General features: G+C 35.7%; 2 protein-coding genes across 2 annotated transcripts; both read left to right on the top strand.

Moving 5' to 3' along the window:
* Positions 1 to 1791: 1791 nt before the first annotated feature.
* Positions 1792 to 2507, top strand: LOC108776072 (uncharacterized). The gene is made up of 2 exons (XM_018542580.1): positions 1792 to 1878; positions 2160 to 2507. The coding sequence occupies exons 1-2, from the start codon at positions 1792 to 1794 to the stop codon at positions 2505 to 2507; spliced, it is 435 nt and encodes a 144-aa protein (XP_018398082.1).
* Positions 2508 to 6613: 4106 nt separating this feature from the next.
* Positions 6614 to 8037, top strand: LOC108776090 (uncharacterized). Its single transcript, XM_018542598.1, has one exon. It carries the CDS (start codon positions 6624 to 6626, stop codon positions 7935 to 7937), a length of 1314 nt encoding a protein of 437 aa, XP_018398100.1. The 5' UTR covers positions 6614 to 6623; the 3' UTR covers positions 7938 to 8037.
* Positions 8038 to 13233: the final 5196 nt, after the last annotated feature.

Below are 13233 nucleotides of genomic sequence, written 5' to 3'. Positions count from 1 at the left end.
GGAATAGCGTGATCTATAGAGGATTTTTGTTCTGAATCCGATTATTTCCTGTCTTTCGTTAACAGACCGGTAAATCTTTAAAAGCGTGACGTGCTGACGTTAACAGAGATTTTATTTTAATAGAAAGGACAGCTATTGTTAATTATAGAGCATTCAATAGAAGCAACGTGATTTACCTTTCTTATTTATTGTAATTTCCAATATATGTACGTACAAATATACGAATACACAGAGAAAGTTAAAGAAAACACGAATAAAATCAATACTGTACATAATAAAAGGTTTGGTTAAATAAATAGAGAAATATAAGCGGAACACTTGGGATTCGTAAGTGCAACCTGACGTTACTACAGTGAACCGTAGATGTTACGAAGGGCAACATTTTACTTGGAAGCGACAGCGAGCGAAAAAGGCGCATTGCACCTCGGGAGTATACCTGCCCTTTTGCGATAAGAGTTTAGAATGTACGATGTGCGTGTTGTCCACGTTGAATCGTGAGACTCGACTGTAAAGCGACTAGACGCGTGAAATCTTGTGCTTTCAAGCAGAAAAATTATTAAATTGCCATTATACACATAAAAGAGGAAATAAAATCCAGAAAAATGATAAAAGTAATAAAAAGAAATAGAACCTTTTGTTTTCTCATTTTTGTATTCTTGGTTTTGCGGAATTAAACAGAAATCAAAACCTTTTTAATCTTATCGTTTACATAGTCATTTGCATGCATAGTGCTTGGATTACTAATGAAAAAGTCAACATATTCGTATTCAAACAGAGCGAGATAACTGAATACAGATAAATTATATCCATTTATTCATGATAAAGTTTTGATTATAAATGAAAAATAATTTATGCGAGAATTTTCTCTAAAACCTCTTTTAATTTAATTAAACAGTAATTGCGATAACTTTAATTATATACATGATACACGTACTTATAAATTTGTGTTTTGTATTTTCTATGTCTTTCCTTGGTAAGTTGCAATTATTAATTCCTTCGGTATATAATTAAATAATAGTAAATAAAAATAAAAATATTAATATATAAAAAGATGGAATATTAAAAATTGTCATTTAAATTATTACATTGAAAAAGTATTATTTAAATACATATAATTCATGAAACATTTTATTTCAAATTATGTATTAACAAAAAGAAATAATATAAGGTCTATGCAAATTAGAGTGTATATTACAAAAAAAATAATATAATAAAATTTATGTTAAATATATATAGGAGTTTCTTAAATTAAAAAATATTTTTTAAGTATCAAAATTATGATTAAACATTTCTGAAATAAATATATTTTTCATAAACATTTAATGTTTTTACCTGAACCGAGTTAAATCCTACTTGTTATTCCTGTTATTTCCGTGCAATTTAGCATTCACTGTCCGGCCGATCACATACATCGCTCATGACGTTCGATTTTGGTAAATGTACTGGCAGCGCCGCATGACATAAACTCTTTGAACTAATATATTCTGTGCTTGCTGCTTATTTCACGAGATGGCGTTTCCTAGCCATCGTCGGTACGCCACACTCGTCACTTGTCACTTCTTTGAAACAAGCGCGCCAAACTGTCCGAGCAATTCGTCTTTGCCACTCTAGGTTAATTTCCGTTTCCGTTCGTGGTTTGTACGCGTTACGTTCAGTTTCACGCGTCTCTCGCGTCTCTCGCGTTTATTTCGCAAAAAGTGCACTATATCATGTTTAAGGTTGGTTATTTGTATGTAGAGCCGTTTCGTCGCGAATATATCTCAAGTGTAAATTGTCAGCGGACGTTGGAGCATGCATCGCACCGAGTTCGTTACGCCATGGATTCGTATGCGGAGGCAGGAAGTTAGCATACGTACCGAGATGAAACGTTTAAAAGTCGTAAGTTTATTCTATAATTTATATTTGTCGCTATAATTTTTCTCTAATACTTTTACGAGGTATTAATAATGCAATGTCACGAAGAATAGCCAACTTAATTTGTGTTTGCACACATATACATTTGCACATAAAATTTATGATAGGAATCCGTGGTAGTTTATATATTATTTAAAAAAAAGTTTTTTTTTATAATTCTGTAAATGATAAATAGAAATATTTGGAAACGAAAATAATAGAATAAATAACGAATATTGGCGAGACACGATTAAATGAATAATAAGGTAGAACCGACGACTGAGCGACACTCGACGACATATTTTGGTAATCGCAAGCGGGAGAAGAGAATTGCTGACACAAGATTGGCGTACGATCGTTTGCATGACGTAACTCCCTTCGATCCGAGTAAACCACGATGCGATCGCACGAAGCCGCGTCTCATTTGGGCGGAGATACACGAGGAGAACAAACGTCACGTCGTGCCAATGACTGCTAATCACTGGTACGGTCGACCGATTAGAGTCCAAATCGATTATCCTGACATGAGATTTGCTCGATCGAGCAAAACCAGAGATTTCTACAGACGGAATCTCATCTTGATCCTTGATGGAGCAGAACGTGAAACTTTCTAAGTTGAATACCTTCCTTGCGTCATAAAACGTCATAAAACGTTAGGCGGCATCTGTAATCTATATATTTTTTATTTCGAAACGAAATACAGTCGAAAGAGATATACCAAAATTAATAGCTGCATTTTATGGCAAATAAAAGAAACTTGTTCTACTCCGTTTTATTTTCTTCTTGACGGTTTTTTTGTCGTTGTTATTGATACAGTTATTAAGCGAGTAATCTTTAATTAACTTTATCCTGATAACGACGTTGCGATTTGACTATTCCTCGTTTTCGGATTTTGATGAAAAAGTCTATTTTATGGAACTTTATACGCGTCGTTTAAAATTTTGATCGCGGTTAATTAAAATTGTTTCGATAAATGAGCATTTGACGCATACAACAGAATACGCTAACACAATTGCCAATTAATATTAGCGTGCTGTGTTGTGTTTTCAAACATTGGCTAAACGTGTAACAATATTGACAATGTATAGGATTTGTCCGGGAGCAGAACGGGTAAAATGAAAGTATAGTACCGTAAACCCGCCACCCGATTTACGGACAACGTATGGTGCTTTTGATTAATGAATTATTTTTGTTGCGGCATGATAAATATTTTTTTACCTCCACGAAGGAATCCTGTAACATTTATATTCTTTTTGATATGAATTTAAATCAAGTTTTTTTAAATCTTTCGGAAATTTGCATGAAAATTTAAAAGAAACATTTTCCGATTTCCGTATCTTTTCATAACATTGATAATCTACCTAATTGCAATTTATTATTGCTATATTTTTACTTTATATTTAAAAATTTAGTATTATGCAATACTAGAGGGAGACTCAGTTATTTTATTATATGTATATCATATATTTTTAAAATATTGTTATTTTTTGAGCAAAAGACTTTTAGCCTTTGGGGTGTTTTTTTATGAGTTCTCTCTCTCTCTCTCTTTACCTATCTTTCTCTGTTATTGTATATTAAGAGGAGTACAGATTTTTACTGTCGGGCTTTATTTTTTGGTTAGATTAGTGAAAAGGTTTCTACGTGTGTACCTATATAAAAGCGAAGTATAGATTGTCATAAAGTCGCTTTTAAGATTAAATGGAACGCATCGATCGGTCAGTTCATGAGTTCGATGCCTTTAAAGATATCTTATATGAGCAATATTTTCTTTAAGTACCATCAGAGATTCTTGAGTGCATCTCTATATTTACAAATATCTTATGTTTACATTCTATATACTGATAAGTAATACGAAAATATTATGCGTTATCAATCCGTAATTTATATCTCGAATTACTTCTTGTAGCTTTTTAATAGCAGTTTAAGATTTCAAAGTATTTTTTTTTGCATTTAATCAAAACATAGTTGGATTTCGTATTTTTCAAAGCATGAACATCTCTTGCATCCCTAGGCATTTCTGTTTTCTTTGTCGTATGGCATCGCGGAAGTGTGGTTGATACCGGGATTGCTTTACTTCCGAATACTCAAAAGGAAATGTCACAGAGAAAAAGAGAGCGAGAGAGAGAGAGAGAGAGAGAGAGAGGGAGAGAGAAGGACGGGAGATAGTGTACGTATACAGACATGTATACATTTCCGCTCTCAGCTTGCAACTCGGCATCGAGTTTCATACGAAATGTCGCGAGATCCTTGAAACTCAAGACTTGGAAAGTGCCGACTTCAGCCGGCGATGTTTGTCAGAAAGAAATTTTTCTTTACCGCCGTTTATACACATCGCGGGAGGAATAACGTAAGATTTAACATTGCACTCTTTCTCTGTGATACGCGAACGATTATCGTAGCTTTTCGATGCTTAAACGCTAGATATTGAAGACATAACCGTACCACCACCTGGTATCGCTTCGTTGCGGCAGTAAGTCAGTTATCTGAAACGGTCCTTGCATATTTTAAAGCGAACGTTTCTTGGACATCGTGATTATATGTTCGTGTACAAAAAAAGACGATGTGAAGGACATGCGATTGAATAAATAACAGATGGTAGCATCATTAGATCGATGTAAAGCTCGCGGGACTTTGTCTAGACGGAGGTATAATCGAAGGGCGACATGAGTATTCAATTTATGAACGAATGCAGAGCATTCGGTATATTGATATATTTTTTTCATAAAAGCGCATTTTATGATACAATAGAGCAATTTGGAAAAACTACGATTTGGCTTTTTTTTCAGAAGGAGATTTATTGCGTGCGAAGTGAGCCATTTAGTACTGAAAAGATAGAGATGAGAGTAGAGGGTTACGAATTGCTAATAACTACTGCGAAGACTGTGCAAATTTATGTGCATTAATTGGCGTCGACATTACTTCTACTGTAGATAGTTAAATCATTAGAAATACGAGCAATGTGACATCTGTTCGCAAATCGTTGTTTATTTCCGACTCGTTAATTAAAAGTCTAATTAGTACCACGTCAATTAATGAGAATTCCACTTTTACTGGGCTCTATATGGCTGTTCACGTAGAAAAAGGAAAATGTTGGCGACGTTTTCGCGGCACTGCGTGACGACGAGCAATTAGAGACTTCTCGTGACCCCTTTTTTGTCATTATTTATTTATATACGATGTAATGCACAATTTTTCGAGCAGGAGAGACTCATAGAAACGAATTGAATTTGTTAGGATGTTAAAATCATATAACATTTTAAGGAAGTTATATTTTGAAATTTTTTTGCAATACGTATTCTCGCCATTAAAACAGTTTTTGAAAATATTAGAGAAAAGTTATATTTTTTTTTTACAACATACAAAAATATTTTACCAACAATGTTTAAAAATATAATTAAAATTTGTACTCTTTGTATTCTCACAATAAAATTGAGGAGACTTTAATTTTATAGCAGACAAAACCTGTACGCTACTACGGTAAAAACTTTATCAGAAATAAATTTAAATGGTTTCTCTATCGTTATACATTGATATTAGCGAGCTCGTCCCTGTTCCTAGCTTCAGGACGCAGTTAATCGAATTACCTTTGGTACCGTAAAGTAACGGCGCCGAAAGGGTTATATAGTGTGTGACCCCATTAATAGTTGCTTCCGAGAAGTTAGATACATTCATAGTAAGAGCAAATAAATTTTGGCGGCTCCCGGCTCGTGAAGTTTCTTCTTCGAATTGTTTTACAGCACCCGATGGATTTTCATGATTTCTCTGTCTAGCCTGTTATACTGATATAGCCTCTCGTTCCTTCCTCCTTCACTCGCATAACAATCACGCGTAAGTATTTGCCAAGCGTTTCCGATTACACACGGCGGTGAAATCGATCCGCACGTAATTTTATTAAGCGGTGTACGTTAGTGGGTTGTGTAACACACATAATTAACGTTAACAGATCTATTTTCCCGGACCCGTTTAGCTGGCACGTCGTTGATGTTAATTGGTGGTCGTGCAAGTTTCGTGCGGATTAATTGTTAACAATAATATACGCGCATACATATAATAATCTAAAGTTACATTTTCGATATTTCGATGGTAGTGAACTATAATCTAATGTTTGTTATTCGATGAATCAATTATATAACCGCAATATATATACAATATCTCTGTAATTCTAAATATCTAAATTCACGTGTTTCCGCATAATCCACAAACTGATAATTACCGTAACTGTTCATCATGACGCCACATACCCAAGATAAATATCGTAAGCCGCGAGTATTCGAGCTTCATCCCGCAACATTTTTCTCGAGTCGACTGCACTCGGTGGTGTGCGGTGCAGGCGTCGGTAAATTTTCGGTACGCAGACACGTTATCGCGATATACAAGCTTTTTTGCTCGTAACGGCGTATATCATGAGCTTCGTTTCCTCGTCACATTGCTAAAGTATGTCGGACGGATTTACAGGGTGTCATAAATTATATCAATGCTGCACATAAATTATATCAATCCGCTCGAGATATTTGCGTGTCACTGCGTCACCTGTCCTTTGCCGAGCTGTCTATTTGCGACTTATGAAGCCTTTGTACGAAGATAGTACGTTAAATATTTGCGGGAGTATATTTCTCGCTGAGTTTGTTAGAACAACTTTTGTTTTTTTACGATCGTGTGAGAGTTGGGTGCGATATAAATTCGGTGTACAGTCGTCGATGTTACTTACAATTAACAGACAAGTAGGTACGATGGCGGAGATAAAGACATGCTCCGTGTTACCGATGTCTCCGCAGACTCGTCGGGAAACGTCTCTTTTGACCGATTGTGACATTACTAAAATATTGGAACGCAAATTCGGTAGTACTAACTTCCGGCTTGTCGATTGGCGGTTGGAGCCCTTTAACAAAACGGAAGGTTTCCTCGGCCAATATTATCATCTTTGTATCACGGCGCAACTCGATGGCGAGACGCAAAGTTTGCAGTTCTTCGCCAAAACTCCACCGCCGCCTCATAGCCCGCAGTTCGAATTCCTGCAACGGTTTGACACGTTCAACAAAGAGATCACCTTTTACACGGATCTAGTGCGACGGATGGGTGCGAGTGGATCTCCAAAGTGGATAGTAGAGTGTTACTTTTGGAAACGGAACGTCATCATCGTTCTAGAGGATGCGACGATCGATGGTTATGCTACGCTGAACAAACACGTACCGTACGACAAAGAACATTGCGTTTGGGTACTGAGAACTCTTTCGAGGCTCCACTCGAGGTCTCTGCTACTGGACGAGAGACTTCGTCGGGAGAGCGGTCAGACCATCGTCGATCTTTACGGACAACTGCTGAACGACGTGCTCTTTGTCGAGGGGGACGATAAATCGGAAAAGGCCGCTATGTCCGGTCTCACGGGTATCTGTGCTATGATCGATCTCATTGAAGAATTCGATGATAAAGAGAAGATCGCTGTTAAGCGCAAAATTACTGAATGGGTTAAAAAAATTCCACGGTTATTGGCACCATCGAAGGAACATAGAAATGTCATTTGTCATCGCGACGTTTGGGCGACCAATATAATGTTCCGACACGACCTGGCCGGTAATATAAACGGTTGTTGTCTAATAGATTGGCAATTTTTTTGTTACTCTCCTCCGGCTATCGACTTTGCGTGCTGTCTGTATCTAACCACTGATCGAAGTACCAGAGATCGTCATTTCGATTTCTTCGCTAGGACTTATTACGATTCATTGGTTCAGAGTTTAGCGGAAGGAGGTCTCGATGTGGAGAATTATCTCTCCTGGACGGCATTTGAGAAAAGTTACACAGAGGCACGAAACGCAGCACTTATTCTTGCTTCACTCAATTTGCAAGTAATGTTAATAGACAATGAATCAATCGCGATTTATTTCTGCAATTCGACTTTCGAAAAACTTGAAGAAATGTTGTACGGGGATAAACGAGCGGACCTCGTACACCATCAGTGCGAGAAGAAGCCGACGTATAAGATGCGCTGCTTGGAGATTATACATGAAATCAAAGAACGTCTGCCGGAACATCCACCGAATCTGTAATTTTCGTATCTGTTTTAAGATAAGGTCTAATTATAGAAGTGTGTATTGGTGTCTTCTTCACAATAAAATTCATTATATGATTAAAGATTGAAATCCTGCCGGGTACGAAACTGTCGTTGGCATCTTATTTACAATGTTTGATTGTGTGTTTGTTTCAAGAATTGTGTTGTTATATTATTCAGAAAAATATGTCTGTTCAGTTAGAATGAAAAAGGATTTATTAATATATGCAACGTGTTAAGTTTATTAATATGTAAATTTTTTATTAATACATTGGATTAATTATTTAGAAAAATTATTATTTATTGACTTTCATATTGTACATGTACATTATAAAAGAATATTCATATGATTTTCTAGTTATAATAAGATAAAATGTATTCTTCAATGAAAAATATCTCGAGAGAAGTAATGTACGTCAAAGATGTAAAAGATCTTAAGTCTTGAGATAGTTTGACATTAAAGCATGTATTGGATGGGCAAAGAAATATTGGAATCTCTGCTTTTCAGTTATAATTGATGATAGAGAAATGTTTCTGATGCAAATGGATCTATAAAAGCTTTCCCATAGGAATTTTACTCATTTTTCAAACGCCATCATTACGTCTCGTTTCTCCTTCTTAAGAATTTCTCTTCAACTGCATATTCATTAGTGCATTAGTAAAGTAAGTAGAGTACATTATATCTTTGTTTAATTTTGTAGTTTTTATCTCTATAATCAACTATATTTAGTTTATTAAAGAGAATAATTATTTTCTTTTGAACGCTTTATACGTCTGTTTTCGATCTATTAATCTTTATATATATTTACATAGTTATTAGAAAAACTAATTCTATATAGTTCAAACCGTTATATGACATAGCACTTTGCAAACTTAAACGAGACCATCATTCTATGTTACGTCAGACTAACTTTGTCGTGAAAAGAAAAAGGGATTACGTTGCGTAATAAACTTTAGAATAGTCAGCTAGAAAGCGTGAGGGAAGAAAAATCTAGTACTTACGTGAATTCATGTTATTGGCATTATACATTTACATAAAATGTATATAATTTTACATGAGGAAAAAGAGAGATATCTTTGATTTACCATTTTAATTAATTTATGCAAAGTCATATGTTAAAGAGAGAGTATTCCATAATTATCTAGAGAAACAATAGCTGAGTATCTCATTTAAATTTAAATAATGTGAAAGAAAACGCGATTTTACATTCAATATAAATATTAAGAATAGCATAAAAATCTTACTACGGATTATTTTTTTATAAAAATTTTTATATAAACTTTATTAAAAAGATCATACGTGTAAAAAATCAGATACATTTATTAAGAAATTAAATAATTGCTGTATACGATGATGGGTGCGCGGGTGAATCGAACCATTCAATAATTTTCCTTAACACTTCTTAACGATAAAATCGTCGTTCACGCGATCATTGGGTATCTTGGTGATAAAATGATGAAGAACGGCCAGACGGTTAATGATCCATGACGTTATATCGAATTAAAGAGGAAGTTCCTTTTATTGCCAGCTATTTAAAGCGCACGTAATCACTTTTACGATGTACTAATGATATACTTATACCGGCGTAAATTGTTCCGAGCGTCTACGGGATAGATATTTAGAGACTACAAATAGTTATTCCGTTGGCTATAGCTTAATTGACTATATATAGTCGTGATAACTTGCTGAATGCGAATTAAACTTGATCTATCTCGTTGATTTTCACTCGACGCGACGGCATGACGCCACCGTCTATCTATAGAATAGTGTTATGCTTTCATTATACATAGTATAATATGGATCTCTTTTTAACGTTCCGATATAACGGATTCAATAATCTTTATAATAGAAATCGTTATGGATTTTGCTGTGAATTTTTTTATCACAAAATCTTTTATATAATATCCATCTAAATTGGTAATTTCTACCGCAATACTTTTATCGATTTAAACGGATTAACCTCTGATTACAAAAATATCTAACACAAGTGAAACTGCTGCGTGTTTACGTCCGTTGAAACAACTGTTTGAAAAACAAATCGAATAAACATTTTCGCGATCGACAATCGAATAATTCCTTCTGTCCGTTCGAGTAAAAGATAATGTACGAATTGTGTGTGGGAACTTTCGACGTGATACACATACATTCATCTCGTGGAATACCAGGGTCGCGCTGTTTATGCGAAATCCTGTGGCTCGTGGTGGCGAGGACGGAGAGCGCAGGCGTCCGGAGTCCTGCGTGGCGGCAAGCGAACTCCGATTTTCTCTAGTGTCGCGTCAACTGCCGCTGGAGAGTCGTGTGCATCGCACCCCGCCGGCTAGGCTTAGCAACCCCTTCTTTTTGCGCGGCCTTACCACGTTCGCGCTACCGTTAAAAGTTAAGTCCGGAATTAAAAAGTATTTCCGCGAGGTGCGCCGAATTTAGCGGTTAATCGCGCAATTTATTGTGCGTACCACACGTGAGGTTCAAACGCTTTTTTAACGTTACGTACTTGGTGTGATCTAAGCTCCTTTTCGCGCCTTTTTGCTTTTGGTACGGTGAAAATAAATGTATATCGTGACACTCGTGATTAATTCGAGATTGTAAAGGATCAACCTAACCTGTATAACCCATGGCAATCTCTTCGTGATCGGAGTTCCGATCTCAAGACCATAGCCTGGAATTTTCGATTTACGTATATGGAGTCGTGAATGAGTGTGCAGGATCGGAAGGACGAGTATTGTGCGTGCATTTCGTAGGAACGCAATCGTTCAATGTGAATCGACGGACGCGATCTCGCGTGTTGGCGATTTCGTTCGAAAAGCGTTCATCCCGAACGCGTCCCATTTCCGGTCGTTTGCCGTTCGGAAACGTGACGTATTTGCGAAGAAGTGCATCGATCATGAATTGGTGCGACGCGCGAACTGACGCGGATTCGGTCGACAATTGGTCCGTACGTCGAGGAATGTTCGCATCGGACGCCAAAGCATGAGGAACGACGCATTGACGTAATGGTGAGCTTTTAACGATATATATCATTTCTATATTAGCGCGATATGCGGTTTGTTGGTGAAGAAACAGTGTCTGTAGAGATTGATTACATCGTGCAAATAATGCTATCTTGTTTCTTACAAAAACGAATATTTCCAAGCATAAGGTGTCGAATATGTCGGGCATATTATACACAATCGTGATTAATAGATTAACCATGAGCGAGAGAAAAGTTGTATGTGTGGCACAAAGTGTAAATTTGTGTCACGAAACCGTAAGTCGGAAAATGTGCCATGTAATTTACACGTAATAAGAATTGTTATCGCACGATAAAGTCATTTTCGCGATGAGGGAGTCGATCTTTTATTGGAGTACGCGAAGGGGATAGAAAATGGCGTGAGAGAGTTTCGGAGTCATCAACCATTAATGGCACGTGTCGAGGCACGCAATCTACATACCTAAGTATGTACATAGGCGACGCTGAGCACAATGGTGATGTGTGATTTTAGATTCTATCTTATTCTGTTTCAACTTACACGCATTACAAGCAGCTGCAATCGCGTGTGTGATGGATCGAATTAATTGTTTCATCGATAATACGTAATATTAAACAATTAAACATTAGTACACTTTAATTAATCTTTTATGTAATTCTTTCTATTTATATAATAACACAATTTACATTAAAATATTTAACTTACTCGTAAATATTATCAGCATATTTTTCTGTTATAATACACAGTTTTATGTATTCGTAATTAAAGTATTTAAATATACATACAAAATATATACATATATTAAATTTGTTTCGATTACATACTGAGAAAAATGTTCTGATTATATCAACAAAAAGTACAAACAAAACAAATTCTGACTACTAAATCAAAATTCTAGTTATTGTAACTGAATCTCTGACTATTTCGAGTAGAATATTTAATATACATATAATTATAAATGTCTGCATTTATCTATCTGATTGAATCTTCTAAAATTTCTATTAATCCCATAAAGCCTAGCTCTTTTATATATACTTTTTAAAGAATTCTCGCAAAGCAAAAATTTGGACTTTAATTTTCATGTCAAATTCTTCAATGACAGTCAGCTTATAGTTTTATCACTCCTTGACGATTTAATAAAACGGGATACATGTTTTTGATACTTTATTGCGGTGCGTATATGTAGCATTGAATTGGCAAGTTTTAAGCTTTCAAAGCAAGAGATTCGGCCGTCAAGCAAACAGAGAATATCTCTCGTCGGCAATGATTTATTCGACGTTCATAGAATGACAGCGGGTGACATTCGTGTGCACCCAACACGCGTGCGACGTATATGCGTGTTCAAACACGTGACGGGGATCACTATGAGCCCTGACACTCGTTACACGACTGACTTTACAAACGCGGTATACATGGTACGAGAAGTTCACAATCTGCTGATACATATCTTTCGTCTAAAATATTTTTTTTCCGTATTTTTTTACATGAGCAAATTTTTCGGAGATATCGTTTAAATTTGCTTTAAATAAAACATTATTTAATTGAAATACGTATAAACATTATTTCGATAATTATATATATATATATATATATATAAAAAAGAAAATGTGATATGCCTATATAGAGCGTATTCATTTATGATTAAGCGTATAGTTAAACGTGTAGAAATTACTTAATAATCCTAACCGCTTGTCGAGTAAAGCTGTGTCAATTTACTCCGATGTCTCATATCCACGAACAGGTTACGTGACGCATTAGACTTCATACACATATAGAACATATGCATGCCTGGTTCGAGATAAACCGCTGCGAGCTAATGGCATTAAAATGTCTCGCGACTAATTCCCTTTTGGATGTATGGCATAACTGTATTTCAATTCATATATATATGTGTATATATATATATATCTATGTATACATAGTTTGACCTTACAAAGTGAGAGAAGCGAAACGTGACAAGTAAACTAATTGTAACACTCAAAATTGCAACGTCACTTCTACCAACTGTGAGATTTTATTTACACTTTCATGAGCGTAGTTTCGTAGTCTCATACGGAGATTGCATTATCAGTCACGCTGACGCGTGTAAACCGATTTCGCTGGCATGCACGTTCCGAAGGTTGCATGTGCTTTTACGACCGTTGCACGCGCTACAAACATTACAGCTCGCAATACACATTTCTTAGAGACATGATTTTTAAGACGAAGTCATATCCCTTTATTAATTCTAATTTTATACAATCGGTAAATAAACGAGATAACCAATGAATAAGAACAGTTTAATATAGATAAAACCGATATATAAAAGCAGCATAATTACTCGGTTA

This window comes from Cyphomyrmex costatus, unplaced genomic scaffold (assembly GCF_001594065.2).
Source record: "Cyphomyrmex costatus isolate MS0001 unplaced genomic scaffold, Ccosl1.0 scaffold337, whole genome shotgun sequence".
Taxonomy (NCBI): Eukaryota; Metazoa; Arthropoda; class Insecta; order Hymenoptera; family Formicidae; genus Cyphomyrmex; species Cyphomyrmex costatus.
Note: the sequence above shows the minus strand (reverse complement) of the source record. Positions and strands in the feature narration are given on the sequence as shown.

Coding starts and splice junctions, on each gene's coding strand:
- LOC108776090 (XM_018542598.1), top strand. CDS start 6,624: ATGGCGGAGATAAAGACATGCTCCGTGTTACCGATGTCTCCGCAGACT.
- LOC108776072 (XM_018542580.1), top strand. CDS start 1,792: ATGCATCGCACCGAGTTCGTTACGCCATGGATTCGTATGCGGAGGCAG. Junction 1,879..2,159: donor AGATGAAACGTTTAAAAGTC/GTAAGTTTATTC, acceptor ATGAATAATAAG/GTAGAACCGACGACTGAGCG.